The sequence below is a fragment of the Cryptomeria japonica genome, chromosome 4, assembly GCF_030272615.1.
Source record: "Cryptomeria japonica chromosome 4, Sugi_1.0, whole genome shotgun sequence".
Classification (NCBI taxonomy): Eukaryota; Viridiplantae; Streptophyta; class Pinopsida; order Cupressales; family Cupressaceae; genus Cryptomeria; species Cryptomeria japonica.
Window position 1 is genome coordinate 680525240 of NC_081408.1, and position 16131 is coordinate 680541370.

The window sequence follows — 16131 nt, forward strand, 5'->3', positions numbered from 1 at the left end:
TCTTTCGCTCTAGTTTTGTTTGGTCAATGAGAATATAGAGATTACATTAGTGTGGTAAGCTCCAATTGTAAATCATTTGGATTCTAATTGGATTTGTGCTAAGAGTTTGGAAGTTTGAAATTTGTGCCATGATTTGTCGATGGTTTCTGAAGTTTTCCTCTTTTAATTCATTGGAGAAAGAAGGCCATTCACTTTCCATTCATTATCTTTTTGGTGCCAAAGTCTTTGAAGTAACTGTGTGTCATGATTGGTGCTGACTGAAGAACAGATAATTTTGAAGGTTTCAATTTGCATATTTTCAGCTAACCAATTTTTTCTATTAAATTATGGGCATTTTGTTTATTTTCTTTGTCTTCATCACATGTTTGCGTGAGGGACTAAGTTGGAGGGATTTTAAGCTGCGTGAGAGCACGATGGCCATTGGATGTGCAAAGTAGAGAAGTTTGCATATGGGCCCTTATTCCACGTGGATGAACTGTGTAGCACCAGGGGGAGAAGAAGGTTAGAGTTTGTAGATGTAGCATCTCAAAAGAACGTGGTCTGATGGTGTTGCCATTATTCCACAACTTTTGCCATAATACTCCCTGTCTGTACCATAATGGGAGCTTGGAAACAGGGTATGGACATCCACCAAAGCATAATGGAAGGAGAACTTGTGTCAGATGATATAGTTATAAATGCTACGGTAGACGTATGGAAACTATGGAAGCATCGACAAGGCATGCGAGCTGTTTAACAAAATGCCTAAAAGAAATATGGTCTCGTGGAATGCCTTGATTGCACAATATGCACATAATGGATTCATTGAAAGAGCGATTGCAGCTGAGATGTTTGAGGAAATGCTTCAAAGAAAGATAGTCTCATACTCTGTCATGGCATTTGTAGAATGCACAAAATGGATTTATCAAAAAGGGTTTTAGAAACTCTCAAGTAAATGCAAATAGCAACTTGCATAAGAAGCACACATGAACTGTTAACATAATATCTCAAATGTCATTCCATCGAACATGCAATGATTGTTAGTTCAAAGAAAATGGATTTGTTAAATGTGGTATGTGCATGAAACAGAAAAGAAGTTAGGTAGAGGCTGTTGTAGTACAAATATCACGAGTGTGCAAAATATGGAAGCACAGACAATGCAACTGATCTGTTTTACAAGGTTTTTCTGTGCAACGCAAAATCAATCCGGGAAAAATTGCGGTGTCCAACTTATAATTGCTTCATCTCCATCATCTTTTTTCTAAAATCGAACAAAGACAAATCCCTTTTTGCTCCTACTATTTCCTGTTGAGATTTTACCGGCGAGCATTGAAAATATTTGCTTGCGAATCTTCCAAAAATAAACATTAAGTTCAATGCCCTGGTGTCACAAGTTTGACCGATGAAAACCCACTGGACACGACATCGGCTTAAAATCGTGGTGTGAGACATCAGACCGTCTTACAGTGGTGGCGGAGCATTTTACCGAACATTTCCTAAAATGCCAAAATTAATGAACGACCAGGATATTTCCAATCATCTTGCATTCACATGGATGTATTAATAACCATAGATTTTATGAGTTTGTTGAATAAGTTCATATAGGGCACACCTTTGGTGTAAAAATTCTCAGGCTGTCTCATTAGCTTCTATTTGTGATGAATATATTCTAGGGTGGTTTATTACTCTTTCAGATCTCTGGGTTATTGTTAGTGTTACCCTACTACATTTCTTGGTTCCTATTGTAACTGGATGTACTTACTAGTTACTTTGACATTTTATGCCTTGTCAGTATCCTTATGCTTAATGGGATAAACATTGGGACACCAAATGATAACTTCATCTGTATTTTGTATGCCTAGTGGTGTAGATTGTAATTGTTTGTAGTTGGAAAAAAGAGTATAGGCATGTTTATGTGCACAAATTTTGTTGTTTTTGAATGTGGGCTATAGTTTCTTGAAATAAAGTTGTGATATTGTATTAGTGACCTATTCTTAAGGTTTTAAGAATTCCCATGATGCATGTTACAGCTCAAAGGATAATCAATGCTTTTCAAATTCATTTCTTCAGTTTGCAAATTCTTTTGCTTGGCTATACTAAACTCAGAAATTTCTGCAATTGATCTTATACGGGTTTCAGTAATTTCCTTTCCAGTACTTGTGATATTAGAGGGACAACCTTAGTGTTCTGATTACAAGGCATAGATTCTTAAGAGGTCTTATTCTAGCACTCAAACTTTATCTACTTGTTGCAAGTATCTTGCAACAAGTGCAAATAAAGTGTTGATGTGTTTTTAAATATTTTATTGCACAGAGTCCATATTACAGGTTGAAAGTTCATTTTATTTATCTGCCAAGTAGTACCATTGGGAGATCGGGAGAACATGTCAGTTTTGTCAAAATAATTATGTGTCCCTAGGATTTTTAACCTTGTAGGACGTTCCAGGGATACCTGGGTAACATGACCCCACTGTCCCCAATCAATTTTTTTTTCCCCTAGCTATCCCAGAAAGATTATGAAAACATGGGAACTTCGCAAAGATGGCTGGGCATACCCAAGCCTAGCATAAAAACATTCAATTTAAAAAAAAACTCAAAATTCATTAAAAAATATATTATTCTTTTTGTCACTGTTTGAGCAGATTTTGAGTTATTCTAAGGCAAGATATCAGCTGTTATAACAGCAGTCATATTGGTGAATTTGATGAGGTATTTTTCTGCTTTGTTACTGGAATAAACATTGGACAGCAGCATTCCTCAGATCAGTTTTCTGACTGTCATAGAAGGGTTTGCTCAACAATAACATTGGACAGCAGCATTCCTCAGATCAGTTTTCTGACTGTCATAGAAGGGTTTGCTCAACAATTTAATCACTTCATATATAAAACAGCATTTCTTCATATATCCTAGGCTTTTGAGCATGCAATTTTATTTTCAAACCGTGGATACTCCAACAGTTTTAGTGATAGAATAATCAAAAACCAAAGACTGGTCTGGGACATGTAAAAGTGCAAGAATTGGAATTGGAGGAGAAGATAAAAAATCATGAGTAAAATAACAAAAAGCTTATTGAAAGCAGCCTTTTTTTCCATCTCCATTTAAAGTCAAGTTTCTGTTTTTGCATGCATCAAGGACTGACCTTAGAAAACAGAAGATATCAGTGAGTGATCAAGCACTTTGCAAATTTGATTTGAATTGAATAGAAAGTGCCTTCACTTTGCCATTTTATGAAGAGACTCAGTGGATTGATCTAGGAAAATGTGAGAAGGTTTAGGAGCAGATCCTTCTTGGATGTCAAAAGCTTATTGGCAAGTTTTGGTTGAATGTGTTATCAATGTTATCATATGAATGTTTGAAATTTCCTTTTGTTTTAAATTTTCTCCCTATTTTTCTAATGTGTTATCAATGTTATCATATGAATGTTTGAAATTTCCTTTTGTTTTAAATTTTTTCCCTATTTTCCTATGTTAACACAAGTTTTTGGGATGGGGGGATGGGGAGACAAGTATTCGGGATGATTTTTTTTTTTTGCCATTTTTGGGGATGAAGTGGGACAATAGAGGGGACGACTATATAAAAAATAGGGAAAATTTAAAATTTAAAATATATTCATATGATAACATTGATAAATCTAAAATCATTCATCATACACAGTATACATAAAAATTGAGTTGAAATGGGACTTCAAATGAGAGTTGAAATTCATAAATTCATATACATGATGTAACTTAATACTATGGTTAATTCAAATTGCTTTCATATATTCATAAATATAATTCATTGAATCACTGTCAATATGCATGTAAAATGAATATCAAAATGCCCAAGGCTGCAAGTTTCAACAAAAATATCATATATTTAAAAAGTCTCAAACGAGTCAACTCAAAAGTAAAACAAAGAAAGTATGCTGCTGCCTCTCACTTTCATCAAAATCAACGTCATTGCCACTGTTGCATCCTTGTGTTTCCCAGAACAATCATGGCTCTTAAGAAAATAAGAGCCAATTGTGCATGTTACCATGATGCTGATGAGAGGCCGATTTCTAATATTGGTACATCCATCCATCACAATAGAACAACCTGTCCTCATCCAAGTTTGCCTCATGTCCTCCATCATCCAAGTTTGCCTCATGTCCTCATGTCAAGGTGTGTAATGCATAGTTTATGATCTCCAGGGTGTACAAAAGAGATACCAATAGTAAGTAAGAAAAATGGGCCACATGAAATGGAATGTCATGGGCATAAAAAGTAGCAATGGAAGACTTTGTCATTTCTTGTGCGTGCACATTGAACATATTTGAAATTGACCCTGGCTGCTTGCTATCACTAGCCTTCCTCTTTCCTTTTTTGGCATCCACACTATGAATACCACTACCACTACCAACACTAGATGACAAGGGTTGGGGCATAGATGGCTGTGAAGGAAATTGCATTGGCATGGGCACACCTTTTGACTTTTAATCTATAACACTTTATCTTGTTATTCTCCTTTGTTTTTTCGCATATGTGACATAACCACACCCTACTCCCTCTAGAATTTTTCTTTCTGACATCTATGGCATGAACAAGGCAAAAAAGAGGTTTTTTGGGGTTAAAAAAGGCCTTGTGCATAGGGTTTTAAGTTATGGGAAGGGCACTCAAATCAGTTTTGTGGATGTTGTGCTTCACTCCCAACACCCTCACTCCCACCCCCAGTTATATTTATTTCGTTTCCAACTTCTTCCCCTTCTAGGTCATTACTATCATTGCCACTGCTGCTCATGTTTTACGGGTATAATGCAAGTTTAAAGTACTGAAGTATGAGGGAAAAAAATCATAAATTTGATGGTCATTTCTTATTCAATCTTTGAAAAAAAAAAGAAAAAAAAAAAGAAACAAATGACAAGAAACAAATGACTCACCTGGAGTGGTCACAATGCTCCAAATGCTCCTTCAAACCTTGCTGTTTACTCTTTTTTTTTTCTCTCCTCCAAACCCTGCAGCTTGCTGTTGCTGTTGCTACTTGTTCTAGGAAATGTCAAAATGAGATAGAAATTAGCTCTTTTAACCCGTTTAGGGTGAGCTGGGCTGTGGGGGCCACAAAAACAATAAAATAAGACTTATTTTTTTTAATTTCGGTGAGTTTTTTTTAATGGTGCAAAATGCAGGGTACTGGCCGTCCCCTTTCTCTTTCCTCTGTGTCCTTGTGTTTCTGCTCTTGTTTCCAAAAAATGCAAGGGGTTGCAGATGGTAAGGGGATGTCTTCTACCTGCCCCCCCTGTCCCCTCAGCATTTATGTTTCTGGGATGCCTGGCTTTGCCTAGGAAACACGTCCCTGGTTAAGCTTGCTATTTTTTAATAGCCATCCCTTGCTGTCTCTTAAAATGGATTCAAAAAGGTCCATTCTGAAAATGCATCTCCCCATCCCCACAACCCTGTCCCAGAAACCTGGTGGAACATAGCAAAATAATACTTTTCTGAAGGGTAGAATGTTAACTGATGCTGTTTTTTTGGAGCTAAGCTAATATCTCCACATGAAATTCACAATTCTTCCAGATAATTCTACTCAATTACCAACATCTAATGTCCTTCAATACAGATTTTATTCATTCCAGAAGAGGATGCTTAGAACATGTTTACAAAATGAAAAACGGCACTATCTTTCTTCAAGAGTTTTTATTGCTGTCAGTGATAAATGTAACTTGACATGCACTCAGGTTATTTACTGTCTAACTAATTCCCCAATTCTTTATTGTGGGTTAAAATTACAATGTTTATAACATATTTGGAAGATACATCCGTGGTGTTAAAAGCTGCAGAGAGCTCCCCAGACTCATGAGTCAAGCTGGGTTGGCCAGTATCAGAAACTTGGCAGGCAAGTTCCTGGCTGGCACTTGTAGATCCTTGCACAGAAAGCCTCATGAGGCTATACCAAAATCTACCAGCCAGCAGATTTTTTTCCAAATTTTTTGTTACATGTTCTTTGAACTTATTTCGTATTCTTTTTAACAGTATCTGACATGTTATTTAAATTTATTTAATGAATTCACAAATATTTTTTTAATTTTCCTAGTTCTTGCCTAGTCCCTTGTTTGTGTCAAAATTTTGATGCTGACAAGGTCTTTATTGAACCAATTTATGACAATGGATCAATAAAGTACCCGACCTTTCAATTTGGAAAAGACAGTTATGGTGTTCAATTATAGGATTGGCTTTTTTGAAAAATCTCTAAGTATGGTGAGCCTTGGTGCTGTTGTCATTGCTCAATATATTTTTTGCAACTTGAATTATGATTTTTTATTTCAATTTCCTTACCTTTTGCTTAGCTTTTTGTCAGGTTTTGTGTCAGTCAAAATTATAGGCTGCTGCCAAGATTTTGCTGGGTCTTGAGTTCAATACTTGATCTTTTAAATTTTTAATTCAGAAATGACAGTTATCTTGAAGAGTCTACCATGGGGTCATCTGGGGTGTTCTTGTATAGCTCAATATTTTATTTTTATCATTATGTGATATTCAGCATCATCCATAGTGCTAACTGGTCTTTTGGTGCCAATTCGTTGTCTATTTTGATGCATCAACCTTTTTTTCTATAATGTCAACTTACGCATTTTGACATTGAAATAGGTCTTGTTTAGCTTCAAATTTTTTGGTGTTGACTTGAGCATTTTTTTGTGCTGAAATTTAATATTTTTGGCACTGAACTTTCCTTCACACTGACGCTTGGAATAATTTCAAAGCTGTCACTTCAAATTTTTTAAGTTGATCCTGTAGGGGTTAAAGTCATTATATGTTACCTGTTTTTTGTGTGATTTGACCAAGTCAGTGTCCTTTTAGCACATTTCCCTTTTTAGACCAAGAAGAATGATGATAACAAGATTTTTCTTTGGAAATTTATTGGCTGGAGGGCAGAAAATTGGACTACTCCTTCTCCGTGAACAGTAATAACCTGAAGGTCTTTACACCTTTTGCTTCAAGATAATTATATTTTTCTTTTATCTACAAAAATGTTCAGACTTGAAATGCCATGCAAGGTTTTCCTAGAAACAGACTTCTAAGATCAGCATATTTTTGTTTTTTTATTGTTTCAAATTCTCCTTTTGTGGCCTTTTATGGTCCTAATTTTTTTTTCTAGGTCCTAGTGTTTGTAATGAGATATAATATCTTAGAACTAGGATCTCACTGAATTGTTTCATATTATCTGTTTAGGCACAATTGGGCATGTGGCACATGGAAAATCAACCGTGGTTAGAGCCATATCTGGTGTCCAGGTAGCTTTCTCTTTCTGCTTTTCAATCTAACAGTTGTTTTCTTTGAAGGTTTGTATAGGATATGCTGCAAGGTATATTTTGAAAACATAGTATATGGTTAAATGCATTTATCTTGATTTTTTCTTCCAGTTAAGTTTGATTTTAATTTAATCTTTTTTCTTAATTTTAATTTTTGCTAATTTGGTGATTGGTGAATTTCAGTTAAACTGTAAGAGCTCATTCCTTTTTTCCTATTCTTGCAATCGAGTTCGAGTAAGGAATGCATATATTTTATGTTACAGTTTGTTTTTGTGTTGGCTTTCAAAACTGCAACTCCATGTGCCTAGATTGGAATTTGTCATCAAGATGAAAGTGTAGAGATTCATCAACAAAACTTGGACAGCTGGATGCCAATGCTTAAGAGTGGGCAGTTTGTCATTTACTTTGGGCATATCTAAATCAAGGAGGGTGTTCCTAGATGTATGAGAGATCCTAAAATATGTTGCTAAGCCCATGATATACTAGCTAGCCAGTTGCAAACTTCTCATTATGCTGATAGCAGACCGTGCATAAGACAAATGATATACCTAATGATGTTTTCAATTTACAGATTACGCTTCAATGCATGGCTGCAAGACAAAACCACAATGCATACCCCTCAAGGATGATAGTTGAATGGCTCACTAATGATATATATTGTTAAAGCAATGAGATATGCATTGTAGATAAGACTCATGCGAGCTAGAGCTATATAATTGGATGATATCCATGTTGGCAATGTTGTCATTGATGTCAAAGTGTGTTTTGTTCAAGAAGGGAGATTTTTGGAAATTTGGTCATTGATGTGAGAGTGAGATTGTTGGAAATATTGCCATTGATGACAAAGGTTGTCGATGTTAAAGTTTGGGAGATTGTTATATTGGCTTCAGTTGTTTGGCCGACTTGTGTAATTTTATTATTTTGGAAGAAGTGTAATTGGAGTCTGGCTCATGGAATTTTATTATTTTGAAAGAGGTGTAATTGGAGGAGGACCCATGGAATTTTATTACTTTGAAAGAAGTGTAATTGGAGGTCGATTCATGGAATTTTATTATTATGATAATGTTATAGGGCCGACTTATGTGTCTTATGTAATTAATTAAAGGTGAATTGTGTTTGTAAGTATGGTGTGTGAGGAAATGTTTTATCATTTGAATATACAAAGTAGATTTTGTGTAGTGTGAAAGTGCAGAAAAATATGCTAATCATCTGTTGAAGAAGCAACATCCAAAACTAATTTTTGCAGAAGAGGTTGGTGCTTGCAAATTCTGTAAGTGGGGATTGGTGTCTCTAGTAGGTTGGTGCCTACAAATTAAGTGAGGATTGGTGTCTCTAGTAGGTTGGTGCGTGCAAATTCTTAAGTGGGGATTGGTGTCTCCAGTATGTTGGTGCCTACAAATTAAGTGGGGACTGGTGTCTCCAATGGTTTGGTGCCTGCAAATATTGTAAGATCATTCTATTATTGTTGTGGTTGGATCTGGACAATTAATCCAAGCAGTTCTTCTTCATGGTTTTTTCTTGAAAGGGTTTCCATGTAAATCTTGTGTTCTTAATTGTATGGATCTTGTGTGTTTGCTATTATTATGGTTGTTAATTTCAAAATGAGTTAAAGTTTGTCTTATATTGATTCACGCCCTGCCCCCTTCCCTCTCCCTTCCTGCCCCCCTCTCCCTCTCAGTATAAGTGTGTGTTAATCAATCCACAAGTAAGGGTGGGACTAACACTAGACAGAAGGTGGCACCAAATATCAAATCTCACTATAAAAATTGATCTCTTAGCTAACCAGTCCATTGTCTACTTTATTAGGTAATAGAGTCACAACTTATAAGAAAATGAGAATATACATGCAGCTTGGCAATGGGGACCGTTACAAAGCTTCTGCAATGTGCTATGATGTTGTCAATCATCACTCTACCTCCTATTACATCATGCGAGCAAGTGTGGCAAGATGGAGTTGGCAACTGGTCTCAAAGACTCCTCTAAAATTTTATTACCTTCCATGGAGACATTCATCTGTAGACAAAAGCCTTACCTGAATCACTTTTCCTTTGATTTTCAACACACGCTAAAGTTTGACATTCATTGTTTGTTATCTTAGAACAATGTGACACACAGTAGATTAGGAATTAGGTTCAAAGACCAACCATTAGAACAAATTACAGTCAGATATATTTTATTATATAGCATATCAATTGCAATCATTCTCATGGGGGTGTAGGAGATTTGTCCTACCTCCTATCACATCATGTCAGCAAGTGTGGCAAGATGGAGTTGGTAACTGGGCTCAAAGACTTCTCTGAAATTTAATTACCTGCCATGGAGACATTCATCCGTAGACACAAGGCTTACCTGAATCACCATTACTTTGATTTTCAACACATGCTATCAGCTTTTGCTAAGTTTTTCATTTACTGTTTGATATCTTAGAACAATGTGATACACAGTAGATTAAGAAGTTGGTTCAAAGACTGACCATTAGAACAAATTACAGTCAGATATATTTTATTATATAGCATATCAATTGCAATCATCCTCATGGGGTTGTTGGAGATTAGTCATGTCATCCTCATGAGTCACTCTATGCAGTCATATATCTTGACTGACACACAATGGCATGGAAGATTGCACTTTCTTGGAATTGCATGTGTGTAAGTCAGGGAAGAAGATTTTCAACAGCTGCATATGTCAATGCAATCAGAATTTAGGCTTGCAGGGGTATAAGTTGATGTGATTGTGCATTAAGTTCTATCCATTTAGTCATTTGTAGGCATTGTTGAAAGACTCTGACGCAACAATAACTCAGCAGGCCCAAAATTTCTAAAAAACTTGGGACTCTGCAAAAACTTTGGGATAAACTTGGCAACAACTTGACAAATTTATTGAATATTTGAAAATATATAAATTTTTTAAGTATTCTTTAAAAGCACACATATGTACTGAATTTTTTTAACATATTACTGATTTCCATCATATAGAAATTAAAATTTGAGTTTAATACTTATCATAGACAAACTAACTCAACCTTTGAATAGCGAATACATATGAACTTCAAGTTTTAGTATCAATGAAAATTATAAATCATAAATTTCATCTACAACTAAAGCTCAAAATAGTTTGTTGCTGCTGTGTGGGTCTTGCTGAAGTATATGTTATAGCTGCAATATGCCCATTAGGACCCTTGATAGGTGCCTCATCCATATTGATATGATCAAGTTGTGTATGTGGGGAACTTGCTCCTTATGGTCGACCAACTTTACCTTCTATCTCCTCATATGCTGCCACCTTTGTCTCTTATTCAGCTGACTCCGTCTCCAAATCGGGTAACTTATCATTAGTTTCACATTTTTTCAATGATATGGCATTCGTCATGAAAAACTCGTATCCAAATTTCAGAATTTTTAATCAAATGTGAGGAGTCTCTGCTTTCATCCTCGACCCCTAGTAAATGTCACATGAGAAAAATCTGTTCATCCTTCCAAGTTTCCAACAAGTATCAACCATCAAATGCAGATTATCATAATAAATGCCACATGACAAATATTGTTGGTCATCCTTCCAATGATTATCAACCATCAAATGTAGAGTATCAGAATAAATGTCATATGAGAAATATTGTTGTTCATCCGTCTAAGCTAAGTCACAAGGTTTGAGTTCGAATTGGAATTCGGCAACAATAAAATTTGAATGAAATTTGACGAGGAAAAAAAATCGATATAAATTCGTATTAAATTTGTCTTATATAAATTTAATTTTTTAAATATAAATAATAATATTTAAAATTATAAATTAAAAAATAAAATAATATTAAATTAAATTTGAATATATTATATTAAATTATAAAATGTTATAATATAAATAAGTTCAAAAATTTTAATTTAAATATTATTACTATATAAATCATAAATATATCAAATATACAAATTTTAAATGTATATTTGAATAACTATATTAGATATGTGTACTAGGAAGACATATCTTAACATACGTAAATATATATTAATCTACATACGACTTTCTTAACATAGGAAAACATTAATACGATTTTAATTAACATCAGACATTTAAGATATATTAAAAATGCTGAATGGCTTTGACGCACAAAAATTTCATTCGCTTATGTAATATGTTCCGTGGCTCCACCTATGCGCAGACCTTGGCCTTGCCTGAGTATGACAGCCGGCAATAATTTGTTAATCTTGACCCCCCCAATCCCTGCCAGAGGGATTTCTATGCCCGTGCCTGGAACTGCCCAAACAGGGAAAACACTGGATAGAAGTGGTAAAAAAATGTTTTTTTTGAATACATCTTATTTGAAAAAAAATATGCCCTCTACCTGTTCCAATATGAGACAAATTAACGAATTTTAAGTCATGTTTTGAAGTTTGCCGAATTTCGAACTTCATGGTTGAAATTTGGCGAACCTCGTGACTTAGCTTCCAACAAATATCTACCACAAGCAAAGTATAGCCATGAATCTAGTAACAAGAATAATAACGATTACTCTTCATTAAAATATAATGGCAAGCTGATCTTCAAACACTTCTTGAAAATGCTTGAAATTACATTAACTTCTTAAAGTTTGGTAGAAAAAAATTTTAGTATTGATTTTGGCAAGTTTGGATAGGTTTACATGCAAAATTTGTTATGAGTATTTAAAAACCTGATGACAAGTTTTTCAACAAGTTACTTGCTATCATATGTGGCTCATGAGTGCTTGCAAAGTTTTCCAACTTTGATTTGCAGCATTGTAGTGGGTAGTCCTTAAGTCATGTCACTGCAACCATCTGCAATAGACAGAGACACCTTCACAAATGAGCACTAGCTTGACCTCAATAAGCTAGAGCAATCAATGAAAACCAACTACCCTTTGTCACATAGCTATGAGGCTTGAAATTGGGTAGGAAAGGCAAGTAGAGCATACAGTAGAGAAGAAACCATCTGCATATCCAGGTATAGCATATTAAATTCACCTAAGTGTTGAAAGAGGTACACATTCTTGTGTAGAAGTGCAAGGTGTTCTTGTGAAGAAATAGGGTCTCCTTTAGCAAAGCATATGACCATTGAATTTGTAACACTTTTGGAAGTACATACACACCTTTCCTCAAGGAAAATATTCTGCAAAATGATTTGATTTGCATCTGTAGTAGATTACCTTGTCGAAAGTTCATGGCTATGGCCGTGCTATTGTTCCATCAATTACAAGAGAGATGAATAACCCCACCAAATCACATGGCATATAGGCTGTAAAATATTCCTTAGGTGCAGATCACAATTTAAACAATTTGAGTTGCCATGGAGATCAATGACCTCAGAGGTGCTAGAGCATTGCAAAATAGACCAACGGCTTGCATAAAGCTACATGGGCAAGAGAAGCACATTGAGATATGCCTTGCAGGCACAAGCAAATAAGATTTGAACACTTGGAGTGGTTGGTGTCACCTTTGAAAAGACTTTGTGCTGGGAGCAAGCAAGGTGGGCCCAAGGAGCACAATGAAAGTGCATTAGAAAGTCAAATAAAATCACCTTAGCAATTTGACCCCACTAAAGAATATGTGGCACCAATAATAAGCTGCCACCCAGGAGTACAAGTCAACATGACAAGCACTTGGGCCTGGCATAGCAAGGGCGACATATGCAAGGAATTAAAAATGGTACCTTGTCCACCTCAGTTGCCATGGGCAGCAATATACCTATGGCCAAACCATAATGAGCCCCAGTGTAGACTAGATATGTGAGCATGACAGCACAATTGCAATTTTTTCAAACACAAGATTGGGTGTCAGCAAATTATCTTTTAGTTTCCTTTATTTAGCTTATTTTAGATTTTTATGGGCATTGCCATTTTTTGTATGGTTTTTGGAGTTGCAGGCTATATGTGAAGAACATGCCTTGTTTTCCAAGATCGTTAACTGTTTTAACATCTTAATTTGAACGAGATTGCCTCTGAAATGGATTTGACAATAATGGCACTCACTTTTTCTTTTTCAGTTAAAGCTTTTACAATGCAGCAGTATTGTATATTTAATATCTGTTGTCCTTCTAAATGTTTGCGATATGTTTCAGTGATTTTAAATTTTGGGACATTATTCTAAGACAATTGAAAATACTTTTGTTCTCATTCAGTAGAATATTGTAAATGGCACCAATGAATTGCCGCTTCAGTTTGTTTATTAAACCTTGCACATTCTTTTGTTTAAAATAATTTTTGCTAAAACCAACCTCATTCATTGGCTGCTGACCAGTTACTGTCCGAAATTGGAGATGTAAAAAGATGACTAGCATCAACTGAGATTCTGTTTAACCTATTGTGAGAATGGATATCATTTCTTCTTTTGCTTCATGGGCATGGATGAAATTGTAATCACTTTATTGGGACTATGAATTCCTTGGCATGCTGTTTCTTCATACATTGTTTTACATCTCCAACAGGCAGCTCCCACATTGCCTGCTGCTTATCTTCATTCTCCTTGAGCCCTAATATCAATTCACCTGTCGCTGTTTTTTTAAATCTTCTTCTCAAGCTTGGGTAAATGAATGGTCCATTTTCTGTCATTTGAATGGTGCCTGGATACTGATATTTATTACTAAATTTTGGCTTCTTTACAGGCCTTAAATGGTTGATCAATTTTAGGATTTATCTCTTTCTCTTGTAACTTATGTATACTTTATGCATCTCCGATACTCTTGGAAAGCGTCCTTGGATGCCTAGGGTTAAGTTGAAAAATAATTTTGTAATTAACATTTTTTTCTGGATGATAGCATTAGTTGTTATATGCATTCATGAAGGAGGTTGAGTTATTAGCAACAGTTACAAAATTATTTTTAGCAAATTTCTCATTTTGGATGCTTACCTTGGGATATGGGCGATTGTGGAAGTATTGCAAGTCAAAGTTGTTTATTAATATGGAGATTGTTTTTTCTATTCATGGTTCATTTACTAATCTCAGAAGACCCTCCTCATTTTGGATGTGAGAGTTTTTACATTTTATCATGGTTTGATGGTATATTGTTTTGGGAAACCATTTGTGTTATTCTTCTCCCATTTCTCTATAAATTGAATGCAAGAGAAAGTAGTTTCATAAGTTTATTTTATAGGTACACATGTATCAGCAGAATGTTGCTAGAGTGAAGAGAGTGTAATTGTGTTGGATGTATCTTTTTGTCAAAGATTAATACATACTTATCCTTTTTCTCGTGTGGAGTGTTTTCCTGAAAGGGTTTCTTCACGTAAATCTTGTGTTGATATATTTTGGTGATTTTGTTCTTATTGTTGATTTTATGTAATCACATAATCATCATATGGTAGTCCTTGGATAAACCTTTATGTTTCAGATTTGCATACACTAATAAGATATTTATTTGCAATGTTTTACCCAAAGAAGCATTAATCGTTTGAGGAATTACCTTTTTTTTAATATTTAAGGGCATTTCCATAGCATAGAGATATTGTAGGCAAACAAAATAGACACTTAAACACATGAATTGTAGAAAATAGATTTTTCGTTGTTTATATTCATATCGCTGATTACAATGCACAAAGCATACCACGACATAAATAATATCTAGATGGTGATAGATGTCAACATGTCTATTACAATATAGTTTGTGACTTTGTACAAAGTCAAACTGTAAACTAAGTATGGAGTTCCAAAAAATCAATAGTAGGCAATGACATGCTACAGGGCAGGAGGCCTTGATGATGAAAGCTCCCGGGGTAAGAGCCTGTCCTAGCTCGTTCAACCCTATCACAATCCAAGTTGGCTTCCGTCATGAGATCAAAATCTTCAAGTCCAAGTGAAGTATCATTATAATCAGCAACTATCAACTCAGATTCTGGATTTATCTTATCGAGGTCAATTGGGCTCATCTTCCTTAATAGTTCCTGATTTTGCCCATGTAGAAATTAGTCTTTGCCTTACAAGTGAGAAACACAATGAATAGTGAATACAATTTGAAATTACTGCAACTATATATTAATATTCTTACCTTGAGCTTTCTTTATCTTCAAGCTGAGGTTGTGGTGAACAAATACCAAGTCATTCATCTGTTTTTGTGTTAGGCGGTTGCGTTTCTTGGAATGTACGTGTTCAAAAACACTCCAATTATGCTTACAAGCTGATGAGCTGCATGGTTGGCTCAAAATGCGCATTGCCATCCACCTTAAATTTGGTACTTTGTCTCCAAAAGAAGCCCACCATTAAGCAGAAAAACACATCATATGAAGATGATATTGTAAGACTAAGAGTATCTTAAAATCTTAAGAAACTTAATGAGCATGTTGGCAAAATAAAGAGATTGTCAAAAGTTTATAGAGTCTACTTGGTTGGATGGTCTTTATGCCTTGTATGGTAGCCCTATAAGAGAGGAAACCCTTAGCTTGCTTGTAGACTTCCAATTCTGAGGTAGTTGCATTAAATTTTTCCATGTCTGGAAACGTTTTGTCCATGCATTGATAGAAGCCTTGTTTGATTTCACCATCAATACCCGTGTATGAAGTCTTGTAGAATAACAAAGGATTGAGCAAGTATCTTGCAACATGGAGAGGAGTGTGCATCTGTCCATCCCATCTCCTATTATTATGTCCCACAACAGTATGTACCTCTCCCTGTTATTTCCTAGCTTACTCCTTATCATCTCCTTGGCCCTATCCATGGCCTCAGACACATATCCCATGGGGGGTTTTTCCCCATCCACTAGTATCAAGACTTTTACTAGAGGCTCTAAAAATTCTACACTTTGTTCAATAGATTCCCAAAAGCTGGTAGAATACATGTACTCTGCCACTGCTATGTCATTTGCTTGATTTGTGAAGCTAGACTCCCTCCACTCAGTTGAAACAAACATTTGCCTCAAATCACTTTTTTGCTCACATAGTTTCTGCAATGCAAG

At 35.3% G+C, this 16131-nt stretch overlaps 1 protein-coding gene across 2 annotated transcripts in view; it reads left to right on the top strand.

Annotated features, from left to right (window-relative positions):
- LOC131028647 (uncharacterized) overlaps positions 1-16131 on the top strand; it is a 48063-nt gene that overhangs the window by 9103 nt on the left and 22829 nt on the right. The window contains exon 4 of one of the 2 annotated variants that reach the window (XM_057958981.2): positions 7163-7224. The exons of the other annotated variant lie outside the window; for it this stretch is intronic. Within the exon in view, the coding sequence (XP_057814964.1) occupies positions 7163-7224 (62 nt within the window). The remainder of the gene's footprint in view (positions 1-7162; positions 7225-16131) is intronic. 2 annotated transcript variants of the gene reach the window in all.